This window comes from Ipomoea triloba, chromosome 1 (genome assembly GCF_003576645.1).
Source record: "Ipomoea triloba cultivar NCNSP0323 chromosome 1, ASM357664v1".
NCBI classification, from domain to species: Eukaryota; Viridiplantae; Streptophyta; class Magnoliopsida; order Solanales; family Convolvulaceae; genus Ipomoea; species Ipomoea triloba.
The window spans coordinates 12,312,773-12,334,596 of record NC_044916.1 but is presented as its reverse complement, the minus strand read 5'-3'; the positions used below and the strand labels follow the sequence as shown (position 1 = coordinate 12,334,596).

The following is a 21,824-nucleotide window of genomic DNA, read 5'->3' as shown; positions in this document are numbered from 1 at the left end:
AGGGACTTTTTCCCATTCTTCTTCTAGACTACCTTCGGTCTTACTTACCCGAGCTATTATCTTCAAATTATACAATCACATATACAAATATGTATACCCAAAGTATTTACACCATCAATAAGGCTATAGACAGCTTGGAAACACAAGTTGGAGAACTTGGTAGGAGCAATATAATCACTCTAAGTGACTAGGTAATTATAAATATACCGTAATAGACAAATCAAAGGGGACAAAATAAAAAGTGATAGAAATGGTCATGCTAATCTAACAATAATTTTATAGGAGTAAAATGTTATGTGATACGAGTTATCACTAAATAAATAAATACAACCAGATGTAAATATACGATTTGATATACATATTTTTATATAAAAAGTATAGTAGTATCTTTGAATACAAAACCCAATAATAATCCGTATTAATTAAATATTATCAAATTATGAAATCAAAAATATATTCTGTACATATAAATATATTCGGTGATATTTAATCATTACATGCATCAAAAGGTTTTTTCATCAAAACAAGCTACTTATTATAGGCAAAAACTTGTGTGAGACCGTCTCACCGTGAGACCGTCTCACCGTGAGACCGTCTCACCGTGAGACAGGTCGGGTCAAGATGCAAATGTAATACTTATATGCACAAATATCATACTTATATGCTCAAATGTAATACTAATGAGGAATAAAAATTTTGTTACTTATAAGGGCAAATGTAATACTTTTAAGGAAAAATACAATACTTTTAAATTTCGATTTAAAAGTATTACATTTGAGCATATAAGTATGACATTTGCACATATAAGTAACAAAAAATTACTTATTATAAAAAATGTATTACTTTTTCTCTTATAAGTAAGAAAAATTGTATTCTTGATTAGTATGACATTTGCATGTTGTTTGGACCGACCCGTGAGATGGTCTCACACAAGTGTGACCCCTTATTATAAGAGTTGTAGTCTATATATGCTAACATCTTATGGTGGTCAACTAATACCGACATAGCTTTTTTTTTTTTTTTGAGTACTACTTTCTTATCATCCATGTGGGAGTGTTTTTAATTGAGACACCGGATGCCACTAGACCACAAGGTCATTGGCTACCGACATAGCTTTTAATTTTAGATTAGAGTGTAAAAACAAATTGTGACAATTTAAGGACATCTTAATTACCTTTAACCGATGATAATTAACCTTTGAAAACATGAGAGTCGTCAAAAACATTTGGCTGGAAAAAAGTGGTGTCCAGCCATATCCACACTTGACACTTGTATTTTGGTAAAAACATGCATAGCATATGTACATACATGAACAGATCAGAGCAGGCCAGGTCATTCAAAGATTCCATTTCTATAACATCAATAGAAGCCGCAGGTTTTTACTCCATTATATTAGTCGTCCACGATATTGACTTTGAGATTCAAATAATGCACGCATATCTAAATATTTGGTCGTGTGAACAACCTTGACTCGTTGCAGTCATAATTAATTCTAGACGCCAACCTTAGGTTTTTTTATTTTTTCTTTTTATTTTTTTTATTTTTTATGCGAAGGGGTCGCGGGCCGGTCAGTCCTAAGAAATTAGTAAAGTTTTCTTGTAGTCACACTTCTTGTGTCGCTCTTCGGGATGCATTCAAGACCTTCATAAGATTGGTTTAAGATTTTTGTTTCCCACGCGCTATGCTACTCCATGTTAGCAAGAAAGTCAGCACACTAATTTCCTTCTCGTAGGATATAGTTCATCGCACAACCTCGAAATTGTTCCAGTAGTGCCTAGCAGTCAATAATCAGAGTGCCAGCCTCGGGGCGAGAGGACCCCTCTCCTCTAATGGCATGGACAACCTTAGTTGCGTAAATGCTGCTCTCTCCAATTCTAAATCGAGAACCATGTAATTTCTTTGGCAATATCATTCACTTCTCATAATGAATGGTCGAATTAGTACTTTTTAACAAAATAATTAATATTATTTTCCTAATTTGACCTGATCTTTTTACTTTAAAATATAATTGGACCCACTAAGTGACAAGTGTTAAAAGAAAAAAAAATTGCATATGAGTTATCATTATTTTGAGATGAATTAACTATAAATTTAAGTATGGTCAAAGTAAACTCAAATTCTTTTAAGTAAATATATATAAATTTTGTATGTATATACACCCAAAATATGTAAAGAATAAATCAAAAATCAGTTTATAAGATATATAGATAAAATTGGGAAGAAAATAAAGTTTTGAAAAGGCTCTAAAGGATCCTTTGTCACACATTGAAAAAGAATGTATGTGAGTTTGGACTACTATAATTAAATATATTTTTACATTTTTAAAATTATGAAATATGTTGCTAGATACTTATTTTTAGGAGCGTAAACCTAAATTAAATATTTCCTAGTATTTTTTTTTAAAATATAGATAGAACGAGAACATTTTGGTCATATAAATTAAATTTGAAACAGAATGAAAAAAATAATATGCATAAAAATGTCCATATTGTTTTTTGTTTTTAAACAAACCAAAAATAAAATAAAAACAACGGCATTATTGAGAAGTCGACAATATATATAATTTAAGGGTCACACTTGTGTAAGACCCTCTCACGGATCCTTATTCGTGAGACGGGTCGGGTGTCGGGTCAAAGCACCATGCAAATGTCGTACTTATATGTGCAAATCTCACACTTATATGCTCAAATATAACACTAATCAAAAATACAATTTTTGTTACTTATAAGAGAAAAAGTAATACATTTTTCATAATAAGTAATGTTGACAAGTGTCTCTCACTTATATGGGCAAATATAATACTTTTGAGGAAAAATGTAATACTTTTAAATCGAAATGTAAAAGTATTACATTTTCCTTTAAAAGTATTACATTTACCCTAATAAGTAACAAAAATTTTATTTCTGATTAGTATTACATTTGAGCATATAAGTATGACATTTGTGCATATAAGTGTTACATCTGCATCTTGACCCAACCCGACCCGACCCGACCCGTCTCATGGTGAGACGGTCTCACACAAGTTTTTGCCATAATTTAAAACCATATTTAACACGCAACGAATCTAAACTATAATATAATCAATCTTGATCAGTATTAAGTTGTCGATTTATTTGGGTCCAATGAAAGCTCATTGTGACCACAAACCTTCTTCAAGAAAGCACGCCAACTATGGTTATATTTGGCACGCCTAGCTGAAAAGCTGAAAGATAAAAGTTAGTAGTTAATAAGCTAACTAATTGAAATTAAAGTGTTTGGTAAAATTATTTGTTAAATTAGCTTATAAATATATAAAGATAAAAGGATAAACTAAGATATTACGATTTTGATTAATGAATTGTAGATGTCATTTTTAAATTAATAAAGATTAAAAAAATTTTGAAAAAGGTGCCAGGCTTATTTTGAATGATATTTTGGTTAACATTTCAAAATAAGCTATTATTTTAAGTTCTCATATTTTACTAAATAGAACTTATAGCTTATTTGGCAGCTTAAAATAAGCTATAGGCTATGTTTGGCAAACCTAGCTGAAAAGGTAGCTGAAAGCTGAAAAGCTATAAGCTAGTAGCCGAAATCTGAAGAATTGTTAAGCTAGCTATTATGCTTAAAAGTGTTTGGTAAAATTAACTTTTTGATAAGTTGATAAATGTAAAAAACACTAAAAAGGACATTTTCATAAAATTTAAATAATTTTAAATTTAAATAGGTTTGTTCACATATTAAAATATAAAATAATGAAACTAATGTATTTTAAAAAAATATAAAGGAAGAACATATATTTGAAAATATATAAAGTAAAATAAAATATTTATTGTTCATAAAATTAGTTCATACAAAATTAATGTTCAAACACACAAATGTTAAATTGAAATTACAATCAAACATATTGAAGACAAAATGCCACAAGGATTTTAATTGGGAGAGTTAAAAGATATTATTTATTAAAAATAATAAGGATAAAGATGGAAAAATGTTAAGAAGCTACTAGCTTATTGTTTAAAAGCTACCTGCTTTCCAAATAAACTCTTATTTTAAGCTACTAGCTTATTTTAGAAACATTACCAAACAAAACTTATAACTTATTAGTAACTTAAAATAAACTATAAGCTCCTAATAAAACTTTGAGCATCGAGAATACTTCCCGTATTCACCTTCTTCACTTAATGTAGCAAGATTTATGATAGATTAAGGTTGGGTTCCTTCATTTTGAGGTTCGGGTTCTCCAATGTTAGCCATTTCTAAGAGTAGGTTTGGTTTTAAGTGAGTCTTTAGGATCAATCGTTATATCGTAGACTAGAGTCCACAGTACACTGTAGATCCTGATCCGAAACGACATCATTTCGATGTTAGTGGACGCAGACGCGAATGACTCCAGGAAATTCATTGTCTATAATACACAGAATCCTTGTCTAGAATGCACAGAACGGTTGCCTAGAATACACAGAACGTTTGTCTATAATACACAAAATATTGACACAAAATACACAGAACTCATCATCCTAACATTCGAATGTACAAACACATCACAACCTGTGTTAATAACATGAATACACAGAATATTGACACAAAATATACAGAACTCATCCTCCTAAACATTCGAATGCACAAACACATCACAACATGTTTTATTGACATGAATACACAGAACGGTTGCCTAGAATACACAGAATGATTGCTTAGAATGCACAGAACGATGACCTAAAATACACAGAACTCATTCTCCTAACATTTTAATACGCATTGTGCACTCTGGTCCACGATATAAATTGCGGTTTAGGATGGGTAAGAGAGGGCTTTGGAAATTCGGCCATGGCGAGTAGAGAGCAAGAGAGAGTTTGAGAGGATGTGGGTTTGCTTTTTGCTTGGAATACAACGAGAAGGGTTTGACCATTTAAATAGGGGAGGAAACAGTCTATTTTGCCCTTAGGAAGGTTGTAGGAAGATCTTGGTTTGAGGGGGTATACTAGTATTTTCAAGAAATTTGTAATTATGCGAGATCACTTAACACATAAGCTTTGTTTGGCAGAGCTTATTTGGGAGTTTATAACTTATTTTAAGTTACTAATCAGTTATAAGTTTTGTTTGATAATGTTTTAAAAAATAAGTTAGTAACTTAAAATAAGAGTTTATTGGACTTTAAATAGCTTTTCAAAAATAAGCTAGTAGCTTCTTAATTTTTTTTCATCTTTATCCTTATTATTTTAAATAAATGACATCTTCTTTTACTCCTTTCAATTAAAATCTTTTTAGCATTTTCTCTTCAATATGTTTGATTGTATATTTGTAATTTCAATTTGACATTTGTGTGTTTGAACATTAATTTTTGTATGCACTAATTTTATGAACTATAAATATTTTATTTTACTTTATATATTTCAAATATATGTTCTTACTTTATATTTTATTAAAATATATTAATTTTATTATTTTATATTTTAACATATAAACAAATCTATTTAAATTTAAAACTATTTAAATTTTATGAAGATGTTCTTTTTAATCTTTTTATATATATCAGCTTATTAAAAAGTTAATTTTACCAAACACTTTAAACATAACAACTTATCATATTTCAGCTACTAACTTATAAATTTTCAACTTTCAGTTACCTTTTCAGTTAAGTTTATCAAACATAGCCATACTTCTTTCTATTTGTAGGCCTATGGCACCAAGTTCAAAGCTGAAATAACCGTCACCTTGAAAAAAAAAAAAAAACATTAACAGTGATAAATCCATTCCAGTATACTTGTGAATGGAGAATTATTTTGAAAATAATTTTCAAAGGAAAATATACACAGATTCTGAGGAAATCTATCTTTTTAGATCATTAAATGAGGCAAATATTCTGCAGTCCAGCATCATAATTAGTAGAATTTAATTTTATTGAAATGACAGAGCATTCATAATAATGGAGTTTTTGTTTGTAGTTTTTGAGAAGTTTTTTAAGTGTAATTAATAATGAGAAAATAAGGGAGGAGCACAAATAAAATAAATCTTATTTAAAAAGAAATTAAAAAAAAATTTCAAAAGCGCTTGATGTCCCCAGCGGGCGCTTGTGCGCGACTGAACTTTGGAGTCCGTGGATCCCATTTACTGTTCCAAAAATCTCTTCTTGCGGACAAACTCACTTCTTATCTTTCTTAGTTTCTCTTTCATCCATCACAGCATTACTGTTCCAAAAATTTTTAAAAAGTCACTGCTAAGGATGCTCTTATGCTGCAATATGTGCTCTACTAAAAACTTTTCTCAAGAAAGATTGAAGGAATGAGCACACTCGATTTTGGAGAGCATAAATTTAATAAGCTTGTGCTTAACAATTGGGAATAGAAAAGATATGAAATTGAATATTATAGATCAACATGCGAGATACTCTACCAGGTCAAAAATAAATTGTCACGTAGCATACAAAAAGAATTTATTTTGCTTAGACATGCATTGTAAAAAAAGAAATTTATTTTGCTTAGACATGCATTGTGAAAAAAGAAAATTCATGGAACAGTTTTTGATACTTATTAGCTCATTTCGATCAATCTCATCTTGTGTTTGAAAGTTGTGAATTTTAATTCACGTAACGTTTTGTGAGAATATCCGCAATTTCATTTTCAGTGGGTACATAATCGATCTTTAAATCCTTCTTCTCAACATGATCCTATATGAAATAATGACTGATGTCAGTGTGTTTTGTCATTGAGTAAAATACTGGATTTTGAGTAATTGCGATGGCACTCGTATTATCATAGAAGACGATACTAACATCCTTCCAATTAATCACATAGTCTTTCAATTGTTGTTTCATCCATAGAATTTGCGCACAGCAACTCTCTGGTGCGATGTTGTATTCAACTTCGACAGTACTTGTGACAATAGAGTTTTGTTTCTTGTTGAACCAGGATACTAATCTTCCTCCTAAGAATTGACATGTTTCTGAGGTACTTTTCCTATCAAATTTGTAACGTGCGAAATCTGCATATGAAACAAAATAAATAAACTAATCAAAACCGTATGTATGATTCCAACGTAAAGCAGAAAGCAGAAACCAACAAACTACAAAACCGTACCAATTAATCAAAACCTTGCCTAAATGAAAGGTTCAGATGAGGTGTACGTACGTCAACTTTATTGATCATGTAAACCTTTGTATGGCTTTCGACCGCGCAATCAAGTTGCTAAATTTGACATTTTCAGAGAAATCTAAGAAGTCGTGGTTGTTCACTTGTTTGGGTTTGAAATCATATATTATGATATTTTTATTATTTTTAAGTTAAACCATTGTGTCTAACTTGGATCAACAGTTACCATTGACGAGGAGATGAGTAAGGAAAAACAACAACAACAACAACAATAATGCACAAGTAATACATACATAGAGAGACAAAAAAAAAAAAAAAAAAATCTTAGGCTATATGCTCTCTCACCAAGTGTATGTGATATTGTATGTCGGGCCGTTTCGCTATCGCTCTTCGATCCTTCGCTATCGCAAGAATATAGCGATCGAAGGTGTGGGTGTTTGAGATGGGCGATTCCACCTTTTTATCACAAGTGTATGCAATATTGTAAAACAAGATAATAGATTACCTAAGAAATATTAATTACTCAGCTCGCATTTATACTATCAAGTTATATCTTGAGTTCTAATTTTTTTAGGCATGTAAATGTACATAGAGTTGTATGTAAATATTTATTTTTATATGTCAACAAATATTTATTATTTATTTTTTTAGAACAATTTATTTAAGAGTTAATATCATCTGAGGTCCTCCAAGTATAGTGATTTTGTCACGTGTAGTTCTAATCTTTCAAATTGATCACCCTTGATCTTTCGATTTTCAAATTGTTACAATCACATATGTATGTGGTCCAAGTTAACTACCATTGGTCCTTAAATTATCAAAATTTAACCACCATTGGTCCTTCTAGGAGAACTGCAACTGGTTAATTTTGAAAGTTGAAGGACTATGGATGGTTAATCTAGACTACGAATGGTAACAATTTGAAAGTCGAAGGATCACGGGTGATCAATTTGAAAGTTTAGGACTAAACATGGCAAAACCATTATACTTGGAGGACCCATATGGTATTAATTCATTTATTTAAAGTTAATAACCTCTTTTAGCGTCAAAGTGTGTAACACATGCCATGAAGTTATACATTTTATAAATGCAACGAAAAAAGGCCGAAAATAAATTTCTTCAACTGTACTTGATTACTAATTAAACTTTACAAATTAAACAATATCAACCAAGTACAATTCAATCAAATTAAATATCCTGTCGCATAGTTTAAATGATCGATCAATCAATGTTTAGTCATTTGGAAAGTCATTTGTGAACTTTGATCAATTTATAGTGACGAATGTTTTTTATGTACAGAAATGTAAAAATCGTAGAAAAATAGACTTCGAGGTGGATTTATGGAGTCGAAAATATATTTTGGTGAATAAAAGAATTAAATAGCAAGTAAAAGGAATATAAATTGCAGTGTCAAAGTGTGTAACACATGCCATGACGCCATAAATGCAGCCAAAGCAAGCATGCCAGCCACAACGTACAGTAAAGAAATATATTTCAACCATACTTGTTATTAGACCACTTTAAAAACAATATTAAAATAAAAATAATATTAAAAAATCCATCAGTGTTGAATCAACGTTTTAACGTATTAGCTTAGGTACTTGTTTCTTTATATAGTATTTAATGCCTTAAGAAAAATGCTAGTGTGTGACAACATTTGTAACATTTTGCATACCGAATTTAGTGATTAAAATTATTTACATATAATTAATATTTATAGATTCAAAACTGTATAATACATGTAAGTATAAATAAAAAGGAAAATAGACATTGCATGTATGCGGAATTAATTTTCTTAGACGTGCATATACTACTTGCCTATTAACAAAATCCCGTCTTTCATTTAAGAATTTTGAGCTTTTAATGTCAAAAATTCTAAGTGTGCTGGCATAGAACTAATACCTATATAGTTGTGGACTTTTGTCTTGTTTTGTGCAATACTGTATAACTATTTAGGGGTACGTAAGTCAATTGAGACACAATCGCGATTTTGTCTTCCCCACCAGTGCTCAAGACATGAGTCGTGAGCCCTTGCCCGCATGAGTTACAACTTAGTTGGTTATAAAGGTGAAGTTTGGGAATAATGACCCGGGATCGAGTCTCAACAGCAGCAGTGTGGGAGCAACCTCTCAAAGTGAGGGGCTCAACTCTGTGTTCAACTGAGTTATCATAATTTACATCATCTTAGATGCTTTGTCGGGTCGGGGCTTGGGGGGGGGGGTCCTTGGGGATTCAACCTTTTGGGAACAACGAGCGGTGAGTCCCTTAAATTTGAGATTCAAACTTATAATCATTTGCAAATATCTTATACAATATTCTCTTACTTTCAAAAGTTGTACAACTTTCATATTATATTATAAATATAATAACTAAATAATATAATAGGAAATAAAAAAAGATAAAAAGTACACAAAAGATATAATATCATTCTCTCTCCTCTTGCTAATTTAGCAATTTCTCTCACTTATTACAAGATACATGATATTAAATAATAATAAAGAAAAAAACTCTTTCTTGCCACATAAATTAGAAAGAGGGAGATTGAGGATAGCCTAATTTCATTATTTCATCTACAAAACAATGAATTGACAATCTCATTCCTTGAATTTTTCTTCTTCAATTGTAGTACATCTTCCATGTTTTCCACGCTAACGAATCTGTTAAAATCAAGTTTACTATTTTAAAGATAAATGTTCTCACCAAAATTTTAAAGACAAATATTATACCAAAACTAAAAAGGATTATAAAGAAGAAACATAAGAAATTATTAAAACACCCATATGCTAAATAATACCTAACAGAGTTTAATAGTTTTTCCATATAGATTATATATTGATTTTTTTTTTCTGATTTCTTTATACGTTTGCTGCTCTGATCTCTCTCTCTCTCTTTTCAAAATAGTTATTTTAATTTTATAATTTCACTTTTACTTTTTTATCGTATATTTAACGTGATAGTAACTAGTATTTTCATTAATTATCAATCACTCAATCAGTAAAGATTATATATAATTAACCATGTTTCAAGAAAATTGACCTGCAAATTTGCCATTGAAATTATATAGAAATAAGGGTCAAATAAATCATTGAACTATACATAACATGAAATTATACTTGGGCTATCTAATTAAAAAATTAGAATTAATTCTCTAAACAATCCAAAATATAATCGTACAGTTAAATCGAAAGTGATATGTTTTCTTAGCTAATGCTAACATGACAATTGTTACCCTATTAATTTTTTTTCTTTTTAAAATAATGCTAAATAAAATACAAAAAAAAAAAAAAAAACCACAATCCGCAATCCATTCCCCAACTTCATCTGATCTCTTGCAATAGATGAAGAAATATCTTTTGCCATGTTTAGTAAATGGTTGTCAGCTGATTGGGTTAAAAGGTATGATTAGTTGATAGAATTAGTTGATTGTAGAAAGATATTTGGTAAATTAGCTGTTATCTAATAGCTGTTTGATATAATTTTTTTTCTCAAAAAGCTAATTGAAAAAGTTGCTTTGAGTAGTCTTTTGAATTTTGGGGTTACAAAAAGCTTATTAAGCAAACGATTATATTGATTTTTTTAACCAAGTCAAACAACTAATAGTGGTCAAATAAGTCAAAATTGATTGATAGGCTAATTATTAACCAAACAGTACGTGCCTTTGTCTCTAGGACGAAGACGATGTTGGATTTTTATTTTATTTTATTTTATTTAAAAATTTTAAAAATTAATCTTTTAATGGGGTAATTATTACATCAATAGGAACCGGGATAACATGTTAGTATGTCATGTTTAGTTCAATTGCATGATTTTGAATGGTTCAAAAATCTAATTACAGTTTATTTAAGTTAGATGATCTAATTATAATTTTGTATATAGTTGGATGACTTATTTGTTATTTATTCCAATACGATATTATGTAATAGATAGAGTGATATCATCTCAAATGTAATAGCTAGCCAACTTAGTTAACAAAACCTACTTTTGACTCTAGCTTTGAACTTATTTTTTAAAAAATTTAAATTCTTAGAATTGATACCATTTTGAAAAGTCTCCCCTCAACTCCGACAACTTTCCGTGTTTTTGACTTGGAATGGGAAAATCTGTTTCCACCTATAAAACCCAAACCAATCTCTTCAACTCCTTCAACGAACTTCACCTTCCACCCTTCATTTTTCATTCAAAGATCGACTTTCATTGATTATTCCTCAATCTCTCAGCTCCATTGTATAGCTAGTAATGGAAGAAATTCAAGTTCCACCCTATTTTCTTTGCCCCATCTCTCTAGAGATCATGAAGGACCCTGTGACGATCTCCACCGGCATAACCTACGACCGTGAGAGCATCGAGAAATGGGTCTTTTCCGGCAAGAATACTACATGTCCGGTGACCAAGCAAGCCATTTCCGGCACCGATGATGAGCTGTTGACCCCAAACGTCACTCTCCGGCGAGTCATCCAGTCGTGGTGCACTCTCCACGCCTCCCACGGCGTCGAGCGCTTCCCCACCCCCAAGCCTCCGGTGACGAAGTCCCACATCCTAAAGCTCCTCCGGCAAGCCAAGTCGGCGCCGGAAACGCAGGCTGAGTGTCTGCAAACCCTAAGGTCCATCGCGTCGGAAAACGCGGCGAATAAACGCTGCATGGAGAACGCCGGCGTGGCGGAATTCCTCGCCGGAATCATCAAAACATCAAACGCCGACAACAACAAAGAAACATCCACCGATGACGCCCTGTACATTCTCCACAACCTAGGATTATCCGAAGACGGTCTGAAATCCATCTTAGGACACGACGCGCAGTTCATCGAGTCCTTAACGCGCGTAATGCAACGCGGGAGCTACGAGTCCCGAGCCTACGCAGTGATGCTCCTCAAATCAACCCTGGAAGCCACCACGAACCCATTGTTATTTCACCTCACGACAACCTTAAACCCCTCGTTTTTCCACCAAGTTGTCCAGATCTTGAGGGACAATTTCTCCCGCAAGGCCTCCAAATCCGCGCTGCACCTCCTGGCCAACGTGTGCCAGAGCGGGAGGAACCGGATCAAGGCGGCCGAGGCCGGGGCGGCCACCGTGCTGATCGAGCTCCTGCTGGACACGAACGAGAAGCGGTATTGCGAGTGGGCCCTGAGCGTGCTGGAGCAGCTGTGCCGGTGCGCAGAGGGGCGGGCGGAGCTGCTCCAGCACGCGGCAGGGCTGGCGGTGGTGTCCAGGAAACTCCTGAGGGTTTCTCAAGTGGCGAATGAGAGAGGTCTGAGGATATTGTATTCCATATCCAAGTTCTCTGCTACTCCCAGCGTGGTGCAAGAGATGTTGCAGCTGGGAGTTGGGGCGAAGCTGTGTTTGGTGATACAAGTGGATTGTGGGGTTGGGAAGAACAAGGAGAGAGCTGCTGAGATCCTCAAATTGCATGCTAAGGAATGGAAGAATTCTCCTTGTATACCATTGGATTTGATTCATGACACCATTGGTGTCAATTAGGGCCGAACACTTGTCACAAAAGGCGAAATTCAATTCCCTTGTGGCAAGGGTCTTATACCTCAGCCGGACACGATAGTGAAGGATAAATCGGGATAACTTATTAGGTGTTTGGGATAGAAAGATTTTACTTAACTGGACAAATTGAATAGATGTACAGGTGATTATATATTTATATCTATATAGGAAGGGATAATTTGACAAGTGAAATGCTCCCAGCCCTCTTTAGTAACCCAGCTGCTAATATGCATGTGTAGAAAACAATGAGAAATTTTGCAGTATCTATGAGTATAATTGATTTCGAGATTCTTTATAAAAAAATTTTAAAATTTATGCTACTGAACTATAATGTTCTTGCCAATACTAGAAGTATAATTTCATCAAGTACAAATTACAATAATTGTAGCCTGAACAAAATTTAAGTTCTCAATATATACACAACTATTGTTCATTATTTTTGTTATAATAATATATATCAAAATCTGATCTAGTGCATAGATATGATGAAGTTGATTGAATCTTGAAGCCAAATGTATAATTTCCTTCCCCCATAATATACAGAAGAAGGTCAGAGTGATTGTCCACCTCCACCACATGAGGCTTCAAATCCATAACCTATTCCGAATATCTATTGTCATATCAAACATTTACTATTATGTCAAAAGTTAAGTTATGACAGTATATAATTGTGGTAAAATGATGTTGACCTTAGCATTTTAGGGCGGCCTATGCCTAACATACTTTAATTTGTTATAAACACAATCTAAAGCAAAGTTGGTTGAAGTTGATTTGTTAAGCATCAATCAATATACAAAAATATTAAATTTTTTGTGTTGCTACTCATTCAACCTTTTAGTTGAGTCGAAATATATCATTCAATTTGATATTACGAGTGCATGTAAATAATGGTGATGATCGAGTTTGTGTTACCTAAAACTTTTAGTTAGAAGAGAAGATGAAACATTGAAACAAACCCATCATTATAATACCTTAGGGCAACGATGAGTTCAGAGAATTGTAGTTAATTGTATTAAGGTGAATCAATGATAAAATACAGTGGTGAAAAGATACAATATACAAGGGATAAATATACAGAGGATGAACTATACTAGAAGACTAATACTAGAGTCCTAATATACCCCCTCAAGCACAATTATATTTAAGGTTGGACAGATAAAATATTGAGCTTTGTCACGAAGAAACGAAAAACTGACCCAACAAGCAAGTGGTTTAGTAAAAATTTCCGCAAGTTAATTCTTCGTGGAGATGAAATTAACTTGTAGATCACTAGAATCCACCTTATCCTGCACAAAATGGTAGTTCACCTCGACATGTTTGGTCCGAGCATGAAAAATCGGATTAACACAAAGGTAAGTAGCCCCTAGATTGTCACACCACAACATCGGGGAGCTAGTAGGTGAGAGACCAAGCTCACGCAACAAGGAGACAAGCCACGTAACCTCACTCAAAACATCTGCAAGAGCCTTATACTCAGCCTCTGTAGACGAATGTGCAATTGTTCGCTGTTTCCTGCACACCACGAAATAAGATTACGGCCCAAGAACACCTCAAAGCCACTCGTAGACTGTCTATCCGCAGGATCACCAGCCCAGTCAAAGTCTAAAAAGGCATGTATATCACTCGAATCCAAAGGACAGAGACGCAGACCAAGATAAATTGTGCCCTTAACATACCGCAAAACATGCTTAAGCAAGCCTAATGGCCCCACACTAGGCGAATGCATATGCTAACAGAGTTTACGCATATGACAGGTTAGACCGAGTAACAGTTAAATACTGCAACTAACCAGCAATACTTCGATAAAGAGTAGGATTATCAAACGGCTCATTAGAAAAATCAACTGAGCGTGAAACAGAAACTAGCATTATAAGAGACTTACATTAGTCATACCTGCCCTCTTCAGAATACCTCCCATATACCTGTGCTGAGATAAAATCAAACCACCATCAATAGGCACCGTCTCAATGCTAAAAAGAAATTAGGCGAACCCAAATCACGAATCTTAAACACAGACGACAAACGTTGCAACAACACAGAGATCAACTTGTCATCATTACCCATTATAAGGATATCGTCAACATACACCAATAGAATTATAGAAACACCTGCGACCCTGCAATAGTATAATAGAAAATGGAAACATCTATTTTTGAGGATTTAAAACTGACAGAAACCAAAAAGTCATGGAACCGTGTGAACCACGCCCGTGGTGCCTGCTTTAATCCATACAAGGAACGTTGTAATAAGCACACATAATTAGGACAAGATTGATCAAAATAACCAGGTGGTTGCCGCATGTAGACAGTCTCCGCCAGTTTAACCCAACCACAAGACAATGCAATAGAAAGTAAAAGTCGTAATGTAGTAGGTTTGACAACCGGACTGTAGGTGTCAAAGAAATCTTCTCTGGCTACTTGATTAAAGCCCTTAGTTCATTCCAGGAGCAACAGGAACTAGTCGTCATGTATGATTAGCCAGCAAGGCATTAAACTCCTCATCCATCGCAATACGCCACTCAGCACTCAGAAAAATGAACCGCCTCCGTGTAACAAGAGGGGATCAGCAGAAGTAGTCAAAACCACCAAAGCCCGTGGCTCAACTCTAGCAGCCCGTGACATATGGCGTAACACCATAGGATGAGTACGATGCATAAGACCTATCGATGACGCACGCCTCCTAGGCACCCAAGTAAGACGCCGAGAAGACTCACTGACCGGCTCAACAGCAAGAATCCCAGCTAGATCATCATGACTCACAGATGTAGCATTAGGAAGAGGATCACCCACATGAACAACAGGATCAACCCCCCAAGGAGGATCAGCGCCATGGCTAGCTACCTGCACAGAAGAAGAAGACCCCAAAAAAGGATAAACATGCTCATCAAAATGCACATGCCGACAGATATACACTTTCCCTGTGGCCTAGTCAATGCACCGATAACCACGAAAAGACTCTAGGTAACCTAGAAAGACACAGGGACTAGAACTATAGTACATTTATGCTTATTGTATGGACGAAGATATAGATAGCCCAAACATCTGAACACATGAAGAAAGGAATATGAAGGAGGTGACTAAAACAATTTCAAGTGAGGACTAACAAATGCTAAGATAGAAGAAAGCAAGCGATTAATCAGAAAGACAGCTGTCTCAAAGGCAAAGTCCCAGTATTTAAAATGAACAGAACCTTGAGCAATAATGCCAAACCAGTCTTGACTATGTGACAGTGACATTGTTCAACACGGCCATTATGTTCATGCGTATACGCACAAGACTAGCAGTGAACAATGCCCAAAGAAGAGAAAACAACATGAAATTTCTATATTCACCCCCTAATAGTGTGAGAAAACAAACGTTCAACCATAGAGCGAAAACGATCAAGCGCATTATAAACATTAGACTTAAGATGCAAAGTATAAATAATCCAAGAATAACGAGAAAAATCAATAACAAATAACACAAAATAACGATAACTAGTTGTGGAAATAACTGGAGCGGAGCCCCAAATGTCTGTAAAAACAAGATTAAGTACATTTGACTAGCAGACTCAACTCTAGGTAAAGAAAAACAGGATGATTTCCCCATTTGACAAGACGAACATAAAGAAAGCAAACTATGATCTAACTTGCTAACCGAACATTCTAGTAGAATCTTATTGAGTATACCATAATGAGGGTGCCCTAAGCGATTGTGCCAGACATTGGAAGACGCTCGAGCTGACAAGAGTGTAATAGGAGACCGACCAGGAACACGTAACGAGTAAAAGCCACCCGAACTAGGACCCCTAAGCAACTCCACCTTGGTGACGCGGTCTTTCACAACCCAAACGGGAGCATTTGCGTACGCCAAAACAGGTAATTCCTGTATGTCAATTTGATGGAGACGAAGTGGTGAGCCGACTCATGACTGGGCGAGGTTGTTACCAGAGCAAGAGAAGACACAGAATTGGGAACGTGAGTAGCAGTGCGTTGTGAGGAAACATTATATTGCTAGACAAATTAGCCATAATTAGGATCAAACGGTAGGCTAAACTGAGATACCAGATGAGTTTAGATCATTGTAGTTAATTGTATTAACTTCAATTAATGATAAAATACAGTGGTGGAAAGATACAAATATACAAGGGATCAATATACAGAGGACGAACTATACTAGGAGACTAATACTAGAGTCTTAATAGCAACTACATCAATGGTTTTTGTCAGAAAAAAACATAGATGATTTTTTGTTGACGTGGACAATGATTTTTAAGGTGATTTTTTCTTGCAAGAAATTTTTTTTTGATCCCAAATGAGAGATAGATGACAGAAAGCTACTTCTTTTTGTGCAGCCAACATTCAACGTCCATGCGGACACGTGCAATTTGCGTTTTTTTTTTTTTTTTGTCTGCAGCGTTAGTGCGTCAGATCTCTTCATTTTTTTTTTTTCCTTTTCTTTCTCCCTCCTCTCTCTCCTATTTAGTCATGCCGTTCACACTAATCAACTTGCTCCATACAATATAATAATTATAATTCAAATTAAATATTTTGAAGGCTGAAAGAATAATTAGCTTGCAGGAGTTGAAGTTCAAATGACGTACTAGACTACTGCAAGGAACCTTCCATATACAGAAAATATATTTTCAATTTATGTTTGCATATATACGCGGATTAATGAAGACCCAAGATGGCGGGAACCTCAAATTACTTGAAAAATTCAGGATTTATCTTCACTTTAAATAAAAAAAAATACTCATAATTCTTTATAAAATAGTATATAAGAGTTCAATTCCATGACTACTCATTTGAAATGGTAATAAAAGTGTTATTACAATACATAATAGTTAGCATATTTAATTTGCATAAGTTGATACAATGGTTACAATGCAATATCTGTTCATAACTACTTTCTCAACCTATTGAAGCACAAGAGGTAATATTGTCTCCACCCACCACCTCCCATATAAAGGAAAGGGTTTGATGCCACTGGACTAAAAGGTCCTTGGCGATACAATGGGTAGTTTGAATGTATGCTCACCTTGTAAACTGTAAATAATACTACTCGTCACACGAATTGGCTGAAGTTGTGCCTTATTGCTTAATTTTTTAAATTAAAAAGTACCACTATACGTTAAACAATATAAGTTGTAACTTTATATAAAATGTCAAGTTTCAAAAGATATATTTTGAGTTCTAGTCTCATGTATGCATACATCGTGGATGGGTCAATATACGTGTCCATAAATTTTTATTTATTTATATTATACAATGACCAGTCTTCTACTCTTCTATGTAAATATAATATTTTATAAATGAAATAATATTTTTGAGCTAGAGATTTAAATAATATAATCCACAATCTTTGAAGATTGTTGGGGTATGCATGCTGGTTCCTTGGACTATGAGGTTTTCTAGGATCATGCGATTCACCAATTAAGTACTAAATTTATTGGTCTCAGATCCCAACTCTCTATCTTAATTGCCTTTCTAATTCTAGATGAATTTTACTAATCATTTTGATTTATTGAAAAGTCCACGGACGAATTTTGAATGTTCACAATTTACCTCTTAAATGTTCACAATCTATCTTTTAAAAATTTATAATTTATATTCTACGAACAAACTATGTGAATGTTCACAATTTATATATTAAATGTTCATAATTTACATTTTAAAAATTTACAACTTGTATACTTCGAACACACAATGTTAACATACACAATTTATATGTTTTGACTTAGAAACACAATTTATATTCTATAACTCTAGAAGTTCACAATTCAAATACTAAAAATACATAGTTTAGGACCAGAGTTCACCTTGCAATGTGGACTCTGGTCAATGGTATAACAACTCCACTACCCAGTACACATTAGGTGAAGCTCATTTTATGATCCTAACGGTTAAAAAAATAACATGCCTAGATTATTCATAGCTGACCGGCTCAAAGTAAAAATATTAATAGACAACTGGTACAATGAGTCAGATTTAAAACTATCCGACTAACTTAGTTTGTTGCTCCCAAGCATGAATGCTACTATCACTACACCAGTGCAACATATACAAGCATGAATGAACTTTTTTGTTCAGTAATATTCAAAATTTTATTCACACCCCCTCCCTCCCCCCCCCCGGTAATTGCGAATTGAAATATGAGGGACTGCATATATGATAATACTCATACAATTAATTTTGACATTTAAACTTTTAGGTTATGTTAATGCAAAAATAATGATGTGATTTTATTAAGGTTTAAAAATAAAAAAAGTGTTACTAGCTAGGTAAATATATGGGTGTACTATATATACTAAGCCCCCAAGCATTACTTTATTTAATATGAATAAGAAAGTAGTTTAGAGATGATGATAACTTCAATTCACAGAAGCTTTTCATTCTATACATAAGTATATATGTAGGTATACTCACATATATATGCATGATTACATTTATAGAATTTTCTATGATACCAATTGATGACATGAGTACTAATAGTACTCGGCACAATTAGATATATCATATTTAGTTGTGTAAAGTACTGTATATTAGTACAAATATCAATAATACAGTATGGCACCATAGAAAAATTCATGTACTTGAAAGTATACTGTATATAACAATATAAAAGAGCAAAGCAAACCTTTGAATTAAGGCCGGAAAATGGAATCATAAGTGGTGGGGATGCTGAAAAGACTTGCACTTGAAGTGGTGTGATGGTTAGGACAACCTTGTAGCTCTGGTTCATGATGGTGAGCACTTATTGTGTGATGCAATGGAAACATCATATTCATATTCATATTCATGTCGGAATTGTGGGTGGGCCACCCTTCCGAGGCTGTTAACTCTTCATGAGGAGGGAGCATTGGGGGCAACGATTCGCCGCAGAATTGTTCCTGAAACAGCGCTGCCGCGGAATTATTATTGTTTCCAAATTCGTCGACGACGAAGCCGCCGTCTTGAGGAGCCATGGCGGCTTCGGGGACGAAATAATCCACGTTCAACATGGCTGGATAGCCGGAAAATTCAAACGATGGACCTGCGCCACCGCCGCCGCCATCATCATTATTTGCCAGTGTAGTTTCCGGGATGTGGGCGGGTTGAGGTTGAGGATTAGGATTAGGATTCATGAAGTTCGCATAAACGGCGGCGAGATCAATGTTGGGGGCGGGGCCATTAGTCCCGGCGGCGGCGGAGGCGGGACTAGTAGTGGATCCGGCGGGATTATTGTTGTCGGCGGCGGAGATCCCAAACACCCCTCCTCGGCGATGATTGGAGACAACGCGAATAGACGAGGATTTGGCTCTCCGGGTCTTCCGGCAGCCGCCGCCGACGGGAACGTTGCGGAGAGAACCCCCTTTGGTCCAGTACCTCCGACAGCCTTTGCAGAAGTACCTAGGTTGGGTCAAACTGTAATTGTTGTAGTAACAGAATTTGGTGTTCATTGAACCGCAACGAGGACAGGTCGGAGAAATCTCAACGTTGGGCTTCCATGTCGCCGTTACTCTCTCCATCATCACAGGAAACCTTGAAAATATTATCATCAAGAATAATCATAAGCTCCCAGAAGAAGAAGAAGATGTTCTTCCTCTCGAACATCTCCCCGCCCCAACAATGACCTAAACTCGTACACAAGATCAAATTAAACTTCTCTGCTGCGCAAATTATTTATTTATATTTATGTGAATCAATTCAAGAAAGAATGAATATATAATATAATATATGGCATTGGAAATGTATGAAGAGGCACATGAAGGTGTGGTTCCCTTCAGGACGACGATGGAAAGATAGAGGTGAGGTGCTATTGCCTATTCCGTAGGCTGATACGATGTGTCGGTGTTTGTACTACAGTTGGCGCCAGGAGATTGGTTTCAAACAGGAAGCAAACCCCTCGAGAACCTCAACCAAACTGCCTTCAGCCCTTCAGCAGCAGACACTCTCAATTTTTATATGCATTTTATCCTGAGAAAATCAACTCTTCTTTCCAAATTACATGCATGTTTATAGGGTGAAACTTGTGTGACTTTTCTACGGATTCGTAATACGGGTCAGCTCAATATAAAAATGTAATATTTATACTGAAAAATATACTACTAATTAGAAATAAAGCTAAGTGTTTGTTATTTATAAGAGAAAATGTAATATTTTTGATGAAAAATGGTATTACATTTTTTCTAAGTAATGTTAGCAAGTGCTTGTTACTTATAAGGGAAAATATAATACTTTTAATCAAAATATGTAAAAGTATTATATTTTTCTTTAAAAGTATTACACTTTCTCATATACGTATAAATATTTTATTACTTGTTAGTATTACATTTTTCAGTATATGAATTACTAGTACATTTTATCTTGACCCGACTCATCTCATGGACAAAAATCTGTGAGACAATCTCACACAAATTTTTGTCATGTTTATAACGTTTTTCTCCCTGCATTTCCCATGTACAAACTAGGTCTGATGGGGGAAGGGCTAAGGCTCGGTACTTAAGCTCGGAAATGAGGAAAGAGCCGACCGATGGGAAAGGCAGGAGATGTGGAAGGAAGGAGGGTGAGCTTGAAGGACTCGAAATGAAAGGCGGTGGCACGCCGAGGGTCGGATGATGATTGGTCAGTCGGCCACGGATTTGTTTAATGAGGTTATTCAATGGACTACTTTGTGGAACACGTTCAATGATGAGTTTGAGACTGAAAAGGTTATGCTTGGTGGGTTCCCGGGTGATAAGGCGGTCCGACCCACCTAGAAGACGTGGGCGAGGTAGAAAAGACGGTGTGTGAAGGGCGGTCGCGAAGTTTCCTAAGGGCGTTTTTAGAAGGTTTCCTAAAGGCAAAGGCGGTTGGGTGCGGGAATCGTGCGGAAGATATGGAAAGATTGTCGAAATAGATTAAGAAAGTATCCAAATGTAATAATGAAAGAAACCCTAATTTGTATATGGTAGTTTATGGTTACCAAAGGGAGAAATCCCTCATAACTTGTATAAATAGAGGTCTAAGGCCTTGAGAAAGGCTAAGCAATTCATAATACAAATAGGGCCGAAACGCTGCTCTAATTTCGTACCAAACACTTAAATCTATTTTCCGGTGGTGTTGGCCTACCGATCGACCATCCGTGGTTGATTCTTAAATGACTTGAAGAGATGCCTATCCACCAAGACTCATCACCTTGTAGCTTATTTTATTGCATAAATTTCATTTGTACATTGGGTCACTTGGCCACTACTTTGGCCTTGATGAACTTGAGTCTTTTTGGCCTTTAAAACTTTACATTCCTTTTTAAAGTGGGGATT

The 21,824-nt window shown here is 34.7% G+C and overlaps 2 protein-coding genes across 2 annotated transcripts; one reads left to right on the top strand and one right to left on the bottom strand.

The window, feature by feature from the left end:
* Positions 1-11,232: 11,232 nt before the first annotated feature.
* LOC116021510 (E3 ubiquitin-protein ligase PUB23-like) lies at positions 11,233-12,888 on the top strand. The gene has a single exon (XM_031261945.1). The coding sequence runs from the start codon at positions 11,307-11,309 to the stop codon at positions 12,546-12,548; it is 1,242 nt and encodes a 413-aa protein (XP_031117805.1). The 5' UTR covers positions 11,233-11,306; the 3' UTR covers positions 12,549-12,888.
* Positions 12,889-19,187: 6,299 nt separating this feature from the next.
* Positions 19,188-20,051, bottom strand: LOC116031515 (dof zinc finger protein DOF5.3). The gene has a single exon (XM_031273774.1). It carries the CDS (start codon positions 20,049-20,051, stop codon positions 19,188-19,190), a length of 864 nt encoding a protein of 287 aa, XP_031129634.1.
* Positions 20,052-21,824: the final 1,773 nt, after the last annotated feature.

What these genes read in the sequence shown, in the direction of transcription:
- LOC116021510 (XM_031261945.1), top strand. Translation starts at nt 11,307, where the DNA reads ATGGAAGAAATTCAAGTTCCACCCTATTTTCTTTGCCCCATCTCTCTA.
- LOC116031515 (XM_031273774.1), bottom strand. Translation starts at nt 20,051, where the DNA reads ATGGAGAGAGTAACGGCGACATGGAAGCCCAACGTTGAGATTTCTCCG.